At 33.2% G+C, this 18,786-nt stretch overlaps 1 protein-coding gene across 1 annotated transcript; it reads right to left on the reverse strand.

The window, feature by feature from the left end:
- Positions 1-4,134: 4,134 nt before the first annotated feature.
- On the reverse strand, positions 4,135-15,290 carry LOC25484397 (TNF receptor-associated factor homolog 1b). Its single transcript, XM_039831025.1, has 11 exons — positions 15,060-15,290; positions 8,742-8,862; positions 7,883-8,003; positions 7,012-7,100; positions 6,829-6,897; positions 6,604-6,742; positions 6,290-6,448; positions 5,495-5,840; positions 4,947-5,059; positions 4,399-4,552; positions 4,135-4,191 (listed from the first exon to the last, which is right to left on the reverse strand). Exons 1-11 carry the CDS (start codon positions 15,288-15,290, stop codon positions 4,135-4,137), a joined length of 1,599 nt encoding a protein of 532 aa, XP_039686959.1.
- Positions 15,291-18,786: the final 3,496 nt, after the last annotated feature.

Below are 18,786 nucleotides of genomic sequence, written 5' to 3' on the forward strand. Positions count from 1 at the left end.
TTAATATAAAATTTATTATATGCAAGATATATATAAGCTAATATAATATCGTAAATAGGTCAATAGTACAAAATATGACTTAATTACAAAGGCAAATTATACCAAACTACCATAATAAAACGTTATGCTAAACTTAGCATCAAAATACAAAAATTAACGCACAAAATCATATGTTTCATAAGTCTTCCATCCATTTTTTTTTTATAAAATAAGTCTTCCATCCATAAAACCATCCAAAAAACCAAGTTTTACAAGTTCAAAAAATTGTTAATAAAACTATCTAAAAAATAAACTAGTTAATTTCTTCAAATGGTCAACAAACACCACCCCCGCAACCCTAACCGATGTCGCAATCACCGGCGTCGAAATCTGAATTTTCACCGTCGGAATCGCAACCCTAACTGATATGTGCTCCCTTGTTCATGGTTTGAGAACTCAGAGAAGAAAGAAAAAGAAATGTTTCATTTCAGGAACATGTTAACGTAAATGTAATTATTCAGTAACGTTTCAGTCTTTGGGTTTGTAGAAAAGGAATTGGGTTTTGAAAAAAATGGACCCAAAAAAAGGGCCAATTTTTTTTTTTTAGAAGTAAACTCGATCGAGTTTACACGAGTTTAGTGAGTGTTAACTCGGTCAAACTCGTTAAGCCTCCCGATTTTACTAGAAACCGAGTTTACCTCAGAGTTAACACGATTTTGGTACCTAAAAACGTAAACTCAGAGTGTTAACACTCGATTTGCGGAACATTGCATATATGTTAGCGGCTTCTTATATCATATGGGGCATTCTACTTTAGTTGTAGAAAAGTTGTAGGGTTGTGTACATTGTTTGAGAATGGCTAGTAGATTGGGTTCACCCTCATCGTTGTTGATATGTGAGTATATATCGCACGTAGAGTACAACATTGGGCGAGTTCGGGCCCAAAATGACTCACTCAAGAAAATTGAAAGTGAAAAACTCTAACTCACTTCCGACCGTTGTAGACTTTGATTTTTTGTCCAGTCATAGTTTATACGGGTATTAGTTTGATCTGATAATCATGTGAATAGAAGAAAGACACGCATAGGGAGAGACTTCTTATGAATTACATACAATATATATAATAATAGAAAGAAAAAAAATATTTGCATTGTAAATTAATTAGGTCAGTGGTCACCATTAGATTGTCTACTCAATTTGATTTTGCAACATTGCAGTTCATCTTATGTTTGAATGAATTACAATTTATTTTTTAAAAAAGAAACGATCATGCTTAAAGGTGACTTGAATCGCCTATCTTTTTTCAAGTTTTAGGATGTCAATTAGAATTAGAATGAAGTGATTTGAATCATCTAGCTATGTGATTCGAATCACCTAAGAAATTTTAGGTCTTAAACTTCAATTAGAGAGTTAAAATTCAAATCAAACTATTAATGTGATATGAATCGCATTGGTTAAGAATGTTGATTCAAATCAACATACTAATGTAATCTTAATCATGCATGTGATTTTTCAGATTTTTAATACATTAAATTATTTTTCTGGTACTGATTCATATCTAAACCTCACCCATTGCCACATGAACATCTAAACATTCATTTCACTCTAAAATCCATCATTGTGAGGTTCAATTTAATCTTCTTGATCACAAACTTTGAGTGAGATTCTTATAAGTTTAGATAGGGATTCTTTGTACATTAGTGTTTCAATGAAATATATTAAGGATTGCTCAATCTTTTATAGATCTGAAGGAAACAGAGTACATCCTTTTCACCTAAATTGAGAATTTAGGGTTTTAAGATTTTTTATCGTTCATGATGTAAAAGGTCAATTAAATTAAGGATTGAAGATTCAAATCGAAGACTTCAGATTGAAATTGGACAGATTCAAGGTGAAGATCGAGGTCCAAATTTTGAAGGGTTTCAAGATTTGAGTATTTCAAGATTTAATGGGAATTAAAGACAATTTGAGGGCTCAAAGAGTTATTGTTGTGAACATTAATTCAAAAAAATTTAATATTGTAAATGAAAGAAACACTCACAAGTTGTGAGAGGACATGATTAGGTCACAAGGCAAGGAAAAATGTGACCAAACTAGTATGATCTCGTGTCTTTCATTCTAACTCTTAATCTCTCTAAGAAAATATTATAAATCTTTTAAACCCTCCCTTCTAGATTTTAGATGGGGCACAAAGCATAAGAAGATGGACTATTCAAGAAGATTCATCCCTCGTGGATTGATTATATTGAAATTGTGAGATCAAGCACATTTACTGAGAAGCTAGTCGTTGCGTTGATTGTATTGCAAATCTTGAACATGGTGGCGAGCTTGATTTTATAGAGTTTCATACCCCGTTCTTCTTTATTTTTATTAGATTCTGGTAATTGTAAAAGGATCTTCTTCTTCCCTCATCTTGTTTCTTAGTTTTCGTATGTGATATCATTTTCTTATTAAAAAAATGTTTAGACATTACATCCTCAAAATCTCTGTTGCGTTTGAGTATCTTTCAGAATTCAATAATGAAAATTTTAAGCAAGAGTGTTACTACTTCTTTTTCAACTTGAGATATTAGTCTCTTGAATTATCCGAAAAAACTAATATATAGTTTAGTTTACTTTAACTTCCGAAACTTATTTGAAAATGTATACATATAAGCACATTTGTGGATATTTTAGGAAATAATCTTACTATATTTTTTTTCACAAATTATTATGATTTTTTTTTGGGACAAATTATGAACATAAATTTGAAAGGGGGAAATAATCTTATTATAATTACACAATGGTATAATACCATAGAAATATATACAATTAAAATCTTATGTATGAAAGTCTTTCCTGCTTAGTTAACTGAATTTGAAGGAACTTGAATGCATATCACGACGACGCCTCTTTTTGATAAGAGACCTGGATTAAATACTCATTTGTTGACCTCCAAGATTATTTTCTACTTGACATAATGATAATCATTCATTTCAGTATTATACATACTGTTGACTTGGAAAGAAAAAAATAATTGAGTACATAAAGTCTTTGACTTAGTTGGTCCCGAAATGGTGTGACTCTTGGTCTTGGATCCTCTACTGCTTCTCTTCATAAGCAAAGAAAGAAAGAAAAAAAATAGTTCCTCTCTCTCGTCTTAGTTGAAACAAAAATAAAATGTAATCTCTCTAAAGCATGCATTTTCATTACTACCTAGAACAATGTAATTTATAAACTTGATGACTACTGTGAAATCTGCATATATAATTTTGTATGAATTCGCTCATTGATTCATCTCCTCCTCACAAATCATGTTGAATGGAGCAGTATGTGTAGCTAGTGGTGATAATTGGGTGACTTGCGATATGCATATGCACATATTTTACTGACATGTTCTTTGATTTATTTGGCAGATTATCATATCCATTCATATGCACGTATTTTACTGATATGCATATGCACATATTTTATGTGGAAAAAGCGAAACATAAAATTGTGGCAAGGCGATGACAACCTCTCCTTAGATCATTGTCACGCGAGCAAAGGATATTACGAACGAATGAGGTTGTATGCAAAGAGCAAAACTTCCAATATCCACGGTACAAATCACTCTTGTGCATGGGCCAAACCTCATCACAGTAAAGTGTAATGTTGATTGTGCCACCTTTAACAAAGCACAATCATGAGTTATGGAATGTTCTTTGGAGACTATATGGGGCTTTTCTTTCTGGAAAATAATGTTGGATGCAATACAAGGCAACTGCCATGGAAGTTGTAGCTATTGGTCTCCTTGAATCCATCATAGTGGCTATTAATAAGGGATTACAATCTATGGTGTTCGAAACAGAATGTAAGCCGGTCGCTGAGTCCCTAATAGATAGTGTAACTTATCTTACTATATTTGTTAAAATCAAATACATAAACATAACATAAATGAGAATATCAAAATCATAAAATACTTGCAAATAACTTTGCAAGCATCAAAATAACCAAAGTTTCAGGGCTTAAAATTGCATAAAATGCTTGCAAGCATAAAAAAGAAATAACCAAAGTACAAGGTCCTAAATTAACTAAAGTCACAGCTCACAAAATAACAAGGTTCAAGAGCCTAAATGCATCAAAATCATAAGTTAGGCTCACCAAGAGCCTAAGTTCCATTTACAAAATATCAAAGTCAAGAACCTAAATTCAAAATATCTAAGTCAAGGCTCTTCATTAATTTTCCACCAACCTGCAATAAAAAAAAGTATGTGAAAAACTAACAATTGTAACAAACATTATGCATTAGCCTTATAGAATTATAAATGCCTAAAATCATAATATTAACAAGTCAAACAATTGCATTTCAGTCTGATAAATAGTCAACGAAACACAATTAACAAGAGAACAAGATAATGCATTAGCATTTAGCATTTGTGAAATCAAATTGTAACACAACCTGCTTTTTCTTTGACTTCTTTTTCCTCTCATTTGCTCCACGTTTTGTTTTCTGATCATTTTCAGCTTTCCATGATGCCTCTTCTTCTTCACGGATGAGTTCTTCTTGTCTCTTTAGAGCAACTGCTTCCTGATAAGCAACTTCAATTTTGTTGCTGCATATATACATGAAATTAGGAATTAGGATTTCTAACTACATGCATTTAAATTTAATACATAAATGTAAAGAGCACAAATAAATAAAAAGTGTGGTACAGATGCAGTGAACCCATGTACTGAAATCACATAGGAGCCAAATAGAATTTGACAATCTCTTGAAATACATCTGAAATCACATAGGAGCTATCCTTGTACTGATCATCTCTTACAAACTGGAAACCGCCAAAACCATAACCGCAACAAAACCAACTGATTAAATTAGTGGAGTCTACTCCCAAGTAATTTTAGCGAATAAACGGTGCACAGACAGAGAGACAAAATCCGGGAGTGTATAAACAATTAGTTAAGTTGAGAAATGCAGAGAATGAAACTAAATATTGTGTATGATACCTGAATATATAGTTAAGGACAAATATTTCCAAAGTCATGCGCCCTAATTCTGTGAGACACCTTTCATCATGCTCAATACAATCTTTGTCGAAATCCTCCCCAGAGTGTCCATTCTGCAAGAACATGGGAAACAGGTCCTTAGCAATCAAAAGGATTTCAGAGCCCTTTTGGCACTTCCTTGTTACCGAAGATACCATTTCAGATACCTAATATATGCTTCAAATACGAGCAGGATAGGTTTGTTTCTTTCTAAATTATACATGTAAAAATGTACACTATCATTAATTAACATCTACGAGATATGGTAAAGAAAAAAAGGAAACACGGCCTAAAATGAATTCAGTTGGAAAGGGAATATTTCAGTTAGTGGTGAGCAAATACTAAAAAATTCAATATCAAGCTATCAAGCATGTGCAACTTTAGAATAAACTAATCCATATTTGAACCCATCACATTTCAATTGGCTCAATGCTCAACCATATCAACATCTTTTAACTGTCATCAAGTAAATCCTTAGTTGCTTTAACAAATATTATTCTAAATCTTACCTTCGTACAATTTTGGGGACCCTTTTCATCTTTTGGAGGGAGCGGTTCTGTAGCAGCCCTTTCAAGAAGCAGTAAAACATCATCCACCAGTACAAACATGTCATTCTCAACGCGAACAATAGGTGTTGGTATTTTTTCAGAATCCAACAATTTTTTCCATTCTTTTTTGCTAGTCTGACCCTCGAGAGCCTTCAATCCACTATACAAGGACTCCATTACCAAAGTAGAGGTGATATCTTTCATGATAAAGAAGTGTTTCACTACTACTTTCAAAATTACATCTGTCTTCTCCCTAGATATGCGGCGCCTAGATGTTTGATCAATTTTACTCCAGAAAGCAGAGAAACTGTAAATGTTGCAAATAACTGTTTGATCAACTTATAAAATCAGACACCCACAATTTGAAGGTCTGACAATGGATACTATTACATTATATTAATTAATTAAATCAGGAAACAGTGTCGTTGTAATAAATAAGAAATGGCATTATGAAAATCAGATTTAGTTTCAAAACTAGGCACAAACCATGGGTATTTATAATACATCAAACCATGGTCAACAATTAGACGTATTAATGGAATTCACCCACTTCTGTATCTTTTCTTCTCAAATTGACCAAACTTTTTCACCTTTATCGATGGAAGATGAAGTAAATCAACCCAAAATATATTTTAAGGAAGATGTGAGACACTTTAGCGCAAGATGGTAATTACAAAATACATCATGTGTGACATAATAGACAATGCATATATGCCAGAAGTGAGACACCAAGCATTATCAAAGGAGAGCATATACCTCAACCACCTAGCTTTATCCTCTATCAACTTCCCAAGCTTGCTTCGTCTTTCCTCCACAAAACGCCGACAAATTTGTTCTACATTTGTCAAATATACCTTAACTAGTTCTCTCCTATATTGACAATCAAGGCAACGGAAAGGCCTGTCTGGTTTCTCCCTGCATCAGCAACCAATAACAAATAAAATGTTCACACGTCTGAATTAAAAAGGCAAACAAGATGACAAGATTATCCCATCTGATCAAACAGTCATAAAATGGATGGCATGCCAAACTTTGGAGTCTTAAATAACATAAATTTAAGTATGGAATACCTGATGACTTGAACTTGAGCTTTTATTATCAAATTGTCAGAATAATCGACAAATCCGTCATGCCCATTCACCTTTGACAGCTCCATAAACTTTTTCCATCCCCGGTCATGCTCCTTCTTCCAAAATCGGTGCAATGTATCTGAAAAACTCAAGAACAAATGATGAGTAATGATGACAGAAGAAATTGTAATCTCCAGTAACTAAGCCAATTATTAGCCAACATACCAGAATATTTTGATTTCTTTGAGTCTTTATTGATAACGGCTATTGTAAATTGCGCAAAGTGACTCCATCCTGTATCATCCCAAAAAGAAAAGGAAAAATAAGCCAAATACTATGGAACAAACTTTAGTAAGTAAAACTAACAATTATTAATTTAAACTCAAGGAAAAAAATCATTGATTTTACCTGGAAGAAGTTTGTCATGATTAGCTACACACAGAAATAGTGAGAGATGATCGCTAACGTCACATCCTTGTGGATAAATTAAAATATACCTGCCAATAACCAAAGAAAGATTCTGTCGAAAATCAAAACATAATTTGAACTGTGGTGCTTTGATAGAATTAATACTACAGGATCACAGATCACATAAAGTTGTTTCCCTGATATGTACATTATGTCTTGCTCTTTACCCTGTCATTTGTAATCATGACATGTACATTTCTTGTTCATCCTTTTAGGTCAATACTTAGAAGTGGAACTGAAGAGGCCAGTTTTTAAAAGCCAATGTGTGATACAGGCCAGTTTCTAAATTTTAAGTCAACGTGTGATTTGTGCCAATGATATTATGAATTTGGTTGGAGCATAAACCCTGTATCTTGAAGGATATTTTGTTATCTTAGAAGCTCATATGGAATTAGATGATTGACTTCTAAACGGTGCAAAGCATGCAATCTTTCTTAAAGGGTGTTGACAAATATACAGAAGGATTGTGCAAATGTGCTCAACTGATAATTCTCTTCCTTTCCTTTTTTTCCATTGTTCCCATGGAGGATCTCAATCGTCCAAATTCATCGTGCTTTCCTTGATTAAATGAATAATTTAATTTATTATTTATTTAATGCCCTAGCAAATCAGGACATCTCAGAGATATAATCTACAAAAAATTACAGTACACCGACATTTTATCAAAACTCAAGGTAAAACTGCTGTCATGAATGACTCGGGATAATACAAGCATAACAACACATTCCTGCATATAAATAGTTCTAAAAGAGTAAAACTGTAAGTCAGAGTGAAACTACACGTTTCTATAAGTTTATCTAGACCCTCATACCATTTGTAGCCTCCAACTTCAAATGCATTACTGCGAAGTTCCCTTTTGGTAATCTGGTTAAACTTTTCTATCTTCCATGTATATTTCCCATATAACTCAGAAGGTTTTTGTTCTACGAAGAGAAGAAGAAGTAAGATTTTTACAATTTTTTTATGGAAATATTGTCACACAATCTAATTCAAGTATTCTTTATACCACAATTACCATCCCTATACCTCACCTAGAAAACTTTTATTTTATAGGCTAAGAGATAGGCGAGGCATCAAGGTGAGTCTGAAGCATAAACACCCTCATTCTATGCCACCGAGAAAATATATATATATAAATGGGGGGAAACCAAAAAAAATAAGGAAAGCAAAGAAAAAATGGCCCTAGAAGAGAAGGTGTTGCTCAACCGCCTTTGGCAGTCCACAAGAGTCTTTTCACATATGTGATGTGTTATCTTCATGCATAACATATCTCCTTTAATTTCCAGTGTTGTGAAACCGCAACGATGATGAGTGGATTGGTTACCAATTGTCCAAAATTCAACACAAATCCAATTGGCAACAAGAGTCAAGCAGCGCAAAAGTCCACGTATTGAACAAAATGGCATTTGGATCCAAACAATACAAATAATACATGATACAAGGAGAAACTCATCACATTGAACAGTAATTAGCAAACGGAATTCAATGGATGAAAGATGAAGCTGAACGGCGCAACACAAACCCTAGCATCTATTTCTCACCTAGAAAACACAAACACATACATGCAATAAAACAACAACAAGAGTAGAATTGGATAAACAACAACACATGCATGCAATAAAACAACACCAACACCAGTAGAATTACACTAAGGAAAAAATTGAATATACCACCATCGTCTTCGTCCGTGTCGCGGTAAGGAGCCAAAGTAGGCGTGATTTCATTCTCAACCTGCTGCTGCACACGTGAAGTTCCCACTCCAGACTCCTCACTCAACACCCCAGCCATTCCCTGATCAAGAAATATTTCAGTAACATTCTCACATTGTATCATATTTCAGTAAGAGAAAAATGATTAAGTAAATGGAGGAGGTGATTGAATAGAAGGAGAAGAACCTGGAATCAAACAGTAGCGGTTGTGAAAAGCATAACCCTAAACAAAATTATTTTGTTTTTTATTTTTTATTTTAAATTGTAATAATGAAAATTTTCCTTTTTAATTTTATCTATTTATTGTAATTGAAAGTTTATTCGAATTCGGCTCCGGAGTTCATAAGAGTCAAACAGTTGTTAAGACTCATCTGCGCGCTAACAGATGTACCTACAAAATCAGATACTTGCATTGACACCATGAGTTAAATTTATCGACGGGTAAACGGAGCTACTTATATATCACCTATCTCAGGTTGGCACCGAGAGTTCAACTCACAAACCAACTCCTTATCAACGGATCAATTTTCATTGAAAGTTTTTTTTTTTGTGCCATGTATTTTATTTTAGAGATATGCAGCTTCAAAGGTATATTATAAATTTTCATTTCAATTATATTTTACTTCCTCCGTTCCTTTTTAAGTATCGTTTTAGGGTGAATTTTTTGTTCTATTTAACTGTCGTCTTGATATTTTAAGGGTACGATTTGTCAATTATACTCTTTATCAATTACTCGTATCTTTTTCTTTGTTTGGTTAATCTTATCTTTTTTAATAAAACTAATTAATGATATATATTTGAAAAACTAAAGTTTATTTTTTAAAAAACAAAATTTGTTTCTTGTTATCTTCATATTTAAACAAATGTAAAGAGATAAATATTGTACCAATACCATTGTTGCTCTTTTCTATCTGCTCTACTAAGTTATCTTCATCCAGTGCGGATCTAACATTGGTTGAAGTCATAGTTGAAACCTTAATTTTGATTAAAGGAGTTGGAGGAAAGTTAATTTTTTCTTAACTTTTGATTAATGTGAAGTTGAAATAATTTTTATATTGACTTAAATTAATTAAAGAGATGTGCAATATTTAAAAAATTGACAATTATTTGTTATGAGAGAGAGTGTGCAAAAAAAAAAAGAATTTGTTGGAGAAAAAGATAGTAAGTAACAAATGTTTGTTATGGTCTTATGTTATGGAAAAAATATAACATATTAAATTTATTGGAAAGATAAAGTGTGTGCCAAAAAAATAGAGATATATTGGTGGATTAAATTGAGGATATAATAGGAAGAAAATGTGAAAAAATAAAATTTGCTATTTTCGTGAAAATTTTCTAAAACGACACTTAAAAAGGAATGGAGGGAGTACTATTTAACGATTGGATCTTTTGTAGCTTAACTTTCAGAACTCAAATTTAGACATGAGAGTACAGCAGAAAAAAAACATATCACCTATTTTATGAGGATGAAAAATGAACTTTGATATATTTATTGGGACTTAAAAACTTAAATTTGTTGACTTCCAAGAGATTTTTACTTTGAAGAACAAAAAAATTATCTAATTGGTAAGAATGTGTTGTGGTGAAAATCTTTCTCTCCAACAAATGAATTCAGAAGATCAATCTATGATTTAAGTTAGATCTTATAGAATTTTTAGCTGATAAGTTTTAGATCACAAGCGCACAATTGGATAATGAAGAAATTATGGGCATAAAACGTGAAAGAATAAATGCACAAGAAAGGGAAAATAAAGGAACGAAGCCTACAAAAGAGAAAAATCTAATAATAAAGATGTGATTGAGTTTCATCCATCATTCTTTTAAAGTTATGAGTAAAAAGTTATCATATATGATAGCGGATGTGTTATCCCCTTAGGCGAAGTTTTATCAAACGGAAATGATCTCATTTGCATTGTGTTTGATTCTACAATTTTTAAAATTAGAAAATAAACTAACTAACTAACTCTATATATATATATATATATATATATATATATATGTTGCTTGGATGTCACATGTCTACTAACGTTCCAAGAGTCTTTTTCTGCAAGGTTCTTCTTTGAATTTAAATCACCGGCGTTGAAAAGCTCATAATTGTTGCGTGGAAAACTTCTTGGATACAATTCATATGCAATTTTTAGAAGTTGTGTAATTTGAATTCTTTGAGTAACTCTGGACGCTACTTCTTAATATCTTATTCGAAATAATATACTCTTCAAACTTTTGACTTGTTCTCGATCTTCAAAGATATTGGACTTAGTTCGCTTAAAATACTATCATTCAAAATTTGCATATACATGTGCCCTCTTCATTTCTCTAGGCAATAATTGAGAATAATATCTCATTTCTCGTGCTCGTTCAAACCACTTGAGTGATCATTGTAGCAATGTTTCTTCTAACCTCGATAAGCTTTAAGAAAATCAAATGATAGTCGATAATGCTATCAACTTACCAAAAGAAGAACTTCGAAAGAGGAAGAAATGGAAGCTATTGCTGCAACCAAATATATTCTCCATGACATTGATATGGAGTTTGTAGAGTCTTGTACAACCTAGTCTGATCTTTTATGAAATTTGAATTTTGCAGCGAGGGTTTGTGATGTGGCTGGTAAGAAAAATAATAACTTGGAACAAACTTGGGCCAGAATCCCATCTCTTCCAAATCTTTAGATGTATTTTCTTGTGTTATGTTAATATTACCTTTTTTCTTTTTGGCAAAAATGTATTTCTGACCCCCCCAAATTTTTAAAACTTGCGATTTTGACCTCCCAAGTTTGAAAATAGCACTTTTGAACCCCTAAGTTTCACCCCCTTTGCAAAACTATAGCGCCCCTTGATTTTGACCTTGTCAAAGCTGATGTGGACATTTTTATATAAAAAAAATTCCAACTACATACATATGTGAAAAATAGTTTAAATTAAAAATAAATAAACAAGAACAATATCTTCTTCTCCCACCTGAAGAATTTTCTATCTGCTTCTAGTGAATTTCAACCTCTACTTCTTCTTCCATCACCATCTTTCAACATATTCACCTTCAAAATCTCACTCTAGAAAGACCATTTTCATACCCTTCACCACCGTTAGCCTCAATCAAAATTTCATCACATATCAAATCTTACTTTTGTTTCTTTTTTTTGTTTTGTTTGAAGAACCACTTAAACAATCAAGCACGATTTGCTTTGATTTTGATAGCATGGATCAAGATTTTTGCAAGCTTTTCGATTTCTTATTGACAATACAGCGGCATCACCGACGTCAAAAGAAATAACTTCAACCAATTAAATTTGGGGCTATTATTTTGGGGTTTGAGTTTAGATTTGAAGCTATTTTTTCTTAAATTTCTGATTTCGAATTTGCATTTGAAGTAGGTTTTTGTCCTCATTCTCTGTCGCTTTTGATTTCAAATTATCTATAGATTCAAGTTTATCAACTTGGATTTAAAACAATCCGACACCAAAAAATTAAAATGGGTTTTGGTTTGAATAGTGAAAAACTTTTATCTTCTTAGTAGCTAGATAATAAGGAATGATGTTATTTCTTAGTCAAGTGTCTGAACAGTTGACAATATTTTATAAAAAAAAGTGTCCACATCAGCTTTGACTAGATCAAAATCAAGGGGGTCATGATTTTGCAAAGGGGGTGAAATATAGGGGGTCAAAAGTGCTATTTTTAAATTTGGGGGTCAAAAATGCATTTTAGCCTTTTTTTTTATTTTTTTTGGTCAGGGAGCCTTTCTTTTTTTAATGTTATTTGAAATATAGTATATTGGCCATTTACCTCCCTAAAAAAAAAAAAAGTATATTGGATATTTACCCTACACTTTTTTCTTATAATAATGGTAGATTCTAAGGTGAGGGCTCAATTAAGCCCCTCACCGATGTACCACTTTAATTGACCATTAGATTAAATAAGTCTATATGATCTCAATAGTCATAACCACACTCGATCATGTCTCTCCTCTCTCTTTCTCTAGCCCTAGCAAATCTGACTTTGTGTTGCACAAGGACCATGGCAGAGCTTGGTCTCCATTTGTTCCAAGAAACGCTTGTTTGAGATTTCAAATCCCGTTTCAATTTGCTTACCCTTTTTCAACATTCAGGGTGCAAATGTGGCCTCTTATTATACTCTCCTTCATCAACTAGTTCAACAATGTGTCTTGTTGGCGGTTTGGTTACCATGTTCTAGTAGTGTATTGGTAAATTATATCAAACAATAACACATATACCCAAAAATTAAACCAAAAGAAATGCCTCCAAATTCTAACGAAAGTTTGTGTATTCAAGGAAAAATCCATCACCAAAAGCACAAGATTGTATAAAATAATCATACGTAGGACAATTGAATTTCTATTCTCTTTACTTTCTTTTTATTATATTCCTAATTTTCACAAAATCACTTTTGTTGGATTAGAGTGTGTGAGTGATACTGTTCTAAAATATGTCATGAGTTTTTTTTCTCAGTAAAACTGATTGATTTGTGGTTGTTACCATCACTGCCATTCTAGCGTTGAGATTAATTTAAAAATTCAAGGAATAGAGGGGATAAAGGGGAGAAAGAGGGGGAGAGAGGAAAAAGATAAATGTGATTCGGTGTATATGGTGAATAATAAGATATATGAACTCAATTCTTTCAAAAAAAATAAACTATATGAACTCAATTAATCTAATGGCTCTTATTGTTATTTATGGTGGTCCACCGGTGTGTGATTTAATTAAACCCTCACTCTAGAATCCACTTAAAATAATATTAGTCATTTTAATCTCATGAATGTCTTGTTTATGGTATTTTAAATATTGTCCATTAATTTACATTTCTCGATTGCTCAAACCTATATCTTGAATCAAATATGCATTATTAGAAGAAGAAGAAGAAAAAAAAAACTCAATGACGAAAGGCCCTTCCTAATTCGGGAACCATTTCCCAGATCCTCGAGTTTTAGTATCAACTGGAAAAATTGTTTTCCATTTCCCAATTCATTTTCCATACCGTCATGTACTTTAACCAAAGCCACATAAGCATCTTCTTCACTTAAGCATCTTGCTAAAGTTCCATCAGACATTTGTACATACAGTTCATCACCAATTATGATGTAGAACAAAGCTTTATATTTCAATTTATTGCTATAATTCGAAGTAGGGTATTTTAGATATTCAACAATCTCTAGCCTTCAAACTCTTGGTTCTAATGTATTTATGTTCTGAATATGAAATCATATTATGATATAGCTCTTTGAAACTCAATAATCTTATCAAAATGTTTGCTTAGGATTTTATATCCAAAAGTATTTTGGGATAGTTCATTTGCCTAGAACTTTTCTATTCGAGGAATATATTCACGAACCACTCACTACATCAACCTTTGAAAATAGCCTTTTAGTTATTTTGAAACATTTCAATAAATTAGGGTTTTAACATTTGTAATTATGTTTTAGTTGATTTATAACTAATTGAGAATCACCTTATATTAGCACATTTCTTGCTTTAAAAGTTAGTCTTAGCGAATCACCTTATAACTAGTGGAACACAAGTTAACGAAAGTTCAATTAAAGTTAGTGCCCAATTAAAGTTAGTCTTAGCGAATTTCAGTCCTTGGTAACTTCTCAAGAATAACCACTTCTTTAAAACTTCTTCTACGGTCTCCACATGGTTTTTTTTAGAATCGGCTTATATATATATATATATATATATATATATATATATATGATCAGCACACACCAGTAGTGCAAAAGTGGGAAGTTGTTACAAAACAAAGACCCTTGCCTACTGTAACACAGCGAAGGGCCAGGGCAGCAAATAAGGCCAGTTAAAGGAAGGCGCTACAACAAAGCAAAACACCACAAAAACAATGCTATACACAAGCCCATTCATCTTCTATTTAGGCACTCTCTAGGATTCCAAGTCCACTCATAAAAGAGGAATGAGGCTATCTTTAATCTACTCAACGTCCAAACCCAAGAAACCGCTTTGATCTCATCCACTAAATCCTCAACCTCCTTCGTTTGGTTGTTGAAGATCCTTGCATTTCTTTCCTTCCAAATCAACCAAAGCCCCTTCTTTAGTCTCTTGGAAATTACTTCTCTATTCCAACAATCGAATTGCATAAACAAGTTATGTGGAGTAACAAAATTAATCTCAAGCCAATTCAATATGCCACGCCAAATTAACGAGGATACATCACAATGTAAGAAAAGATGAGTAGATGTCTCCACTTGCCTCCCACATAACACACAAAGAAGGGACGAATTCGGGGCTAAGATGTGACGATTTACGAGATTGACCTTCGCCGGAATACGAGTAACGCCCACGAAAACGCCACTACTTTGGACGGAGCCGGACTCATCCAAAGTAGAGAAAACCCCCTCATTTAAATCTCCCACACCTTCCTCCAAAAGCAAGATATTTTCCAAAATGGAATAAGATGATTTCACTGAGAATAAACATCCATCATCCGGAAGCCACACCCACCTATCCTTCTCCCCTCTAAACACAACCTCCTCCAAATGGGACATCAAATTAACAATTAGATTTATTTCCCAAATGAACGGATGTCGCCTCCACGTTATATTCCAAGTGCCCCCCCCCCCCCCCCCCCCCCCCTCTCCTCCTCCTCGAAACACAACCACTCCCCTCCAAAAACTATCCCTACCCACCTATCATTCCAAAAATTAGTATTCCTTCCATCGGCTAATTTCCTCAACACCCTTTTTGTAAACCAAAAATCACCACTCCCCTCCTCCAACGATTAGATTCCTCCACCATAGAGAGGTGAAGCGCGGCCACCTAACTACATCACTAGATGCCAAACCACTAACATTGTCACCATATTTTTCCACCAAAACCCTCTTCCAAAGAGGTTGCTCCTCTTGAAGTAGTCGCCATTTCCACTTTGCCAAAAGGCTCAAATTCACCAACTTCACATCGCTTACTCCAAGGCCTCCCTTACTTCTAGGTTGACACACCTTCCTCCATTTTACCCAACAAACTTTCCTACCTCCTCCAACCCCTCCCCAAAGAAACTCTCTTTGGATCCGGATAACCTTCTCAAGGACATTAGCCGGAATCTTCAAGAAGGATAAGTAGAAGATGGGGATGGCGTTTAAAATGGAATTCAAAAGAACAATTATACCTCCTAGACTCACATATTTATTTCCCCATGAATTGAGTCGTTTCTTCAATTGATCCAACAAAGGCTCCCAAGTTGACAACTTCCTTGAATTGGCTCCTACCGGCAACCCCAAATATTTGAAAGGAATTGCTTCCTCTTGACAATGTAAGAATCGGCACGCCGCCTCCATAAAGTCTCTATTAACGTTGATACCAATTAACGAACATTTATGGAAGTTAACTTTCAACCCCGATGCCATTTCAAAATCTCTAAGAACGGCTTTCAACAACGAAAGATTCTCAACCGTTGGTTCTCCAATACATAAAGTGTCATCGGCATACTGCAAATGAGAAACCACCATTCCGCCCCTTTTCACCTCAAAGCCTCTAAACAAATTGTGATTAACCGCATTTGTCATCAAACTACTAAAACCTTTGGCTACCAAAAGAAACAAAAACGGGGCTAGCGGATCACCTTGCTTGAGGCCTCTTTGCACACTTATCTCCTCGGTTGGGCTCCCATTTACTAAAATAGACATATTACCTCCGAAAACAAAAGTCTTCATCCATCTAATCCATTTATCCTCCATCCCCACCCTTTTCATCATATAATCACGAAAACCCCAATCTACCTAGTCGTAGGCCTTTTCAAAGTTCACCTTAAGGATCAAGCATTCATGTTTCACCCTTTTCGCCAAATCAACCACTTCATTAACAATTAATACTCCATCAACCAAATGTCTCCCCTTCAAAAAAGCCGATTGAGAAGCCGAGATAATAGAATTCATCACCTTTGAAAGTCTCTTCGCCAAAACTTTTGAAAGAAGCTTATACAAGCTTCCCAAAAGAGAGATGAGACAGTATTGTTTTAAAGACAACGGGGCATCCACCTTTGGGATTAAAGTAACAAAAAAGGAGAGGAATATCTTTAGAAATAATTTATCCAGTCACATTTATAAATAACTATTTATTTTTCATGATGCATCTAAACTACATTATAGTAAAGATGCAATAATCATTCAATGAATCTAAAAAAGAAATTATTTATTTATAAATGTAATCGGAGGGAGTATTTCTTTTTGAGTTTCTCTGCATTAATCTTCAAAAAACACTCTTCCAGACTTTATGCTTGTAGCAGAAAATACTTTTCTTCGAATGTCCATCTTCGAGGGAAATTCTTAAAGGCTTTTGACTTAATTTAGAAATTAAATTGAACTATCACACTTTTCTCGAGTGTGATCCTTCCAAAAATACTAGGGGAGTTTTCAGAGGAACCTATCAAATGTCTCGAAACAATCTTTCAAATTTTGCATAAACAAATTAAATGTGTATGTTGTAGATACATTGAGTTTGTTAAAATAACAACTATTAATTGATCACTTTATACTTCACTCATTTCAGAGGAGCGAAATCAAATTCAAAAACAGAATTTTCACAATGGCGTGAAATCTCACACCGTGATGGAGGGCATCAAGCTCAAATTTGAAAAAGAATTGAGGATTGCTTTTAAGCACCTAGTGATTGCTTTCAAACACCCATCAAACAACAATTAATTGGCGTTCAATACTTTGAAGATCGGTTAAGACGCTTTCTAATTCAATTCATGCGATTTAAAAATGTGTCCAACGGTAGTATCGTTCGACTTTTTCTATATATCAAAAGAGCAATTGTAAAAAGAATTTGTTCTATACCCAAAAGGTCAAAAATTAGAATATTGGGTTTTGGAAAAGCTGATTTCAAAGAAGGAATAAAATGAGTGACAAGGCAGTTGAAAAGATTCACAACAAACATGAAGTTGAAAACAAAATACAATGTACTGAGAACAAACAAAGGGCCCCAAGTCTTTGACAAAAGGGAGTTTTTCTAAGTCTGATGTCGTGCACGGTCCATGGTGTCACCCACCACTATATCCAAGCAACAAATAATTAAGCTAAATTTCAAAATAAACATTCATTGATATTAGGAAATTTTATTGTAATTTGTTTATTCATTGCTTCCTTCAATCTACAACTTCAATTTACATTTTGTGATCATTTAACTTTTTTAAATTGATATTGGAAAATACAAAAATATCTTTTTTTTAATTGTTATTTCTTTGTGATTTTTGAATTGATATTGATTTTTTTTTTGTTCTGTCTCTGTCTAAAAGCCTCATGAGGCATGAGCTAATTTAAGATTTGATTGAAGAATACTATTGCACTGCTGTAGTTTCATATTATCGTCAACAATTGTGACCTAGTCAACCACAAGAAATAACATCACTTGAAATATTCAATTACAATGCTTAGTAACCTTTTCCTCGTACGAGATATAGCATCCATTCAACTTACAGTTTTGAGTTCTGGATCGTTTTTCTTTATCTTTTCTTTTTACCAAAATTGTCAACGACTATTTTCTTCGAAACAAATTCTGAGTTTAAAAACTAAGAACTCATAAACATCCATGAATTTGATGAACACTAATTTGACTTGGACAGAAAAGTGATAAAAAAAAAAAAAAAAAGTAACAGTTGACACGTTTTATGACTTAAAAAAATCAATTTGGTAACAAAATAAAATAAAATCCAAATTTAATATAAATAAATAACATAAAGACAACTCATTATGCCTTGATTTTAAAATTCTTTAAAAAAAAATGCCTTGATTTTAAAATTAAATTTTTTTGTAGTGTTTCAAAGTAACGAAAAGAAAAAAGAAAGGAAAAAATAGAAACAAAGAGGGGTTAAGTTTCAAGCTTGTCTCTATGAAGAAGTGACTCTATACCTAGTGGAGATGGTCTCAATAAACGGTAGAAACCGAATAGGAGTCTTCTTTAGACATAAAATTTGCACTTGTATTTTGCTCACCTAAAATATACACCAAAATAAAATTTCTTATTGTTTTAAGGTCTTATCGATTTCGA

Source organism: Medicago truncatula, chromosome 1 (genome assembly GCF_003473485.1).
Source record: "Medicago truncatula cultivar Jemalong A17 chromosome 1, MtrunA17r5.0-ANR, whole genome shotgun sequence".
Lineage (NCBI taxonomy): Eukaryota > Viridiplantae > Streptophyta > Magnoliopsida > Fabales > Fabaceae > Medicago > Medicago truncatula.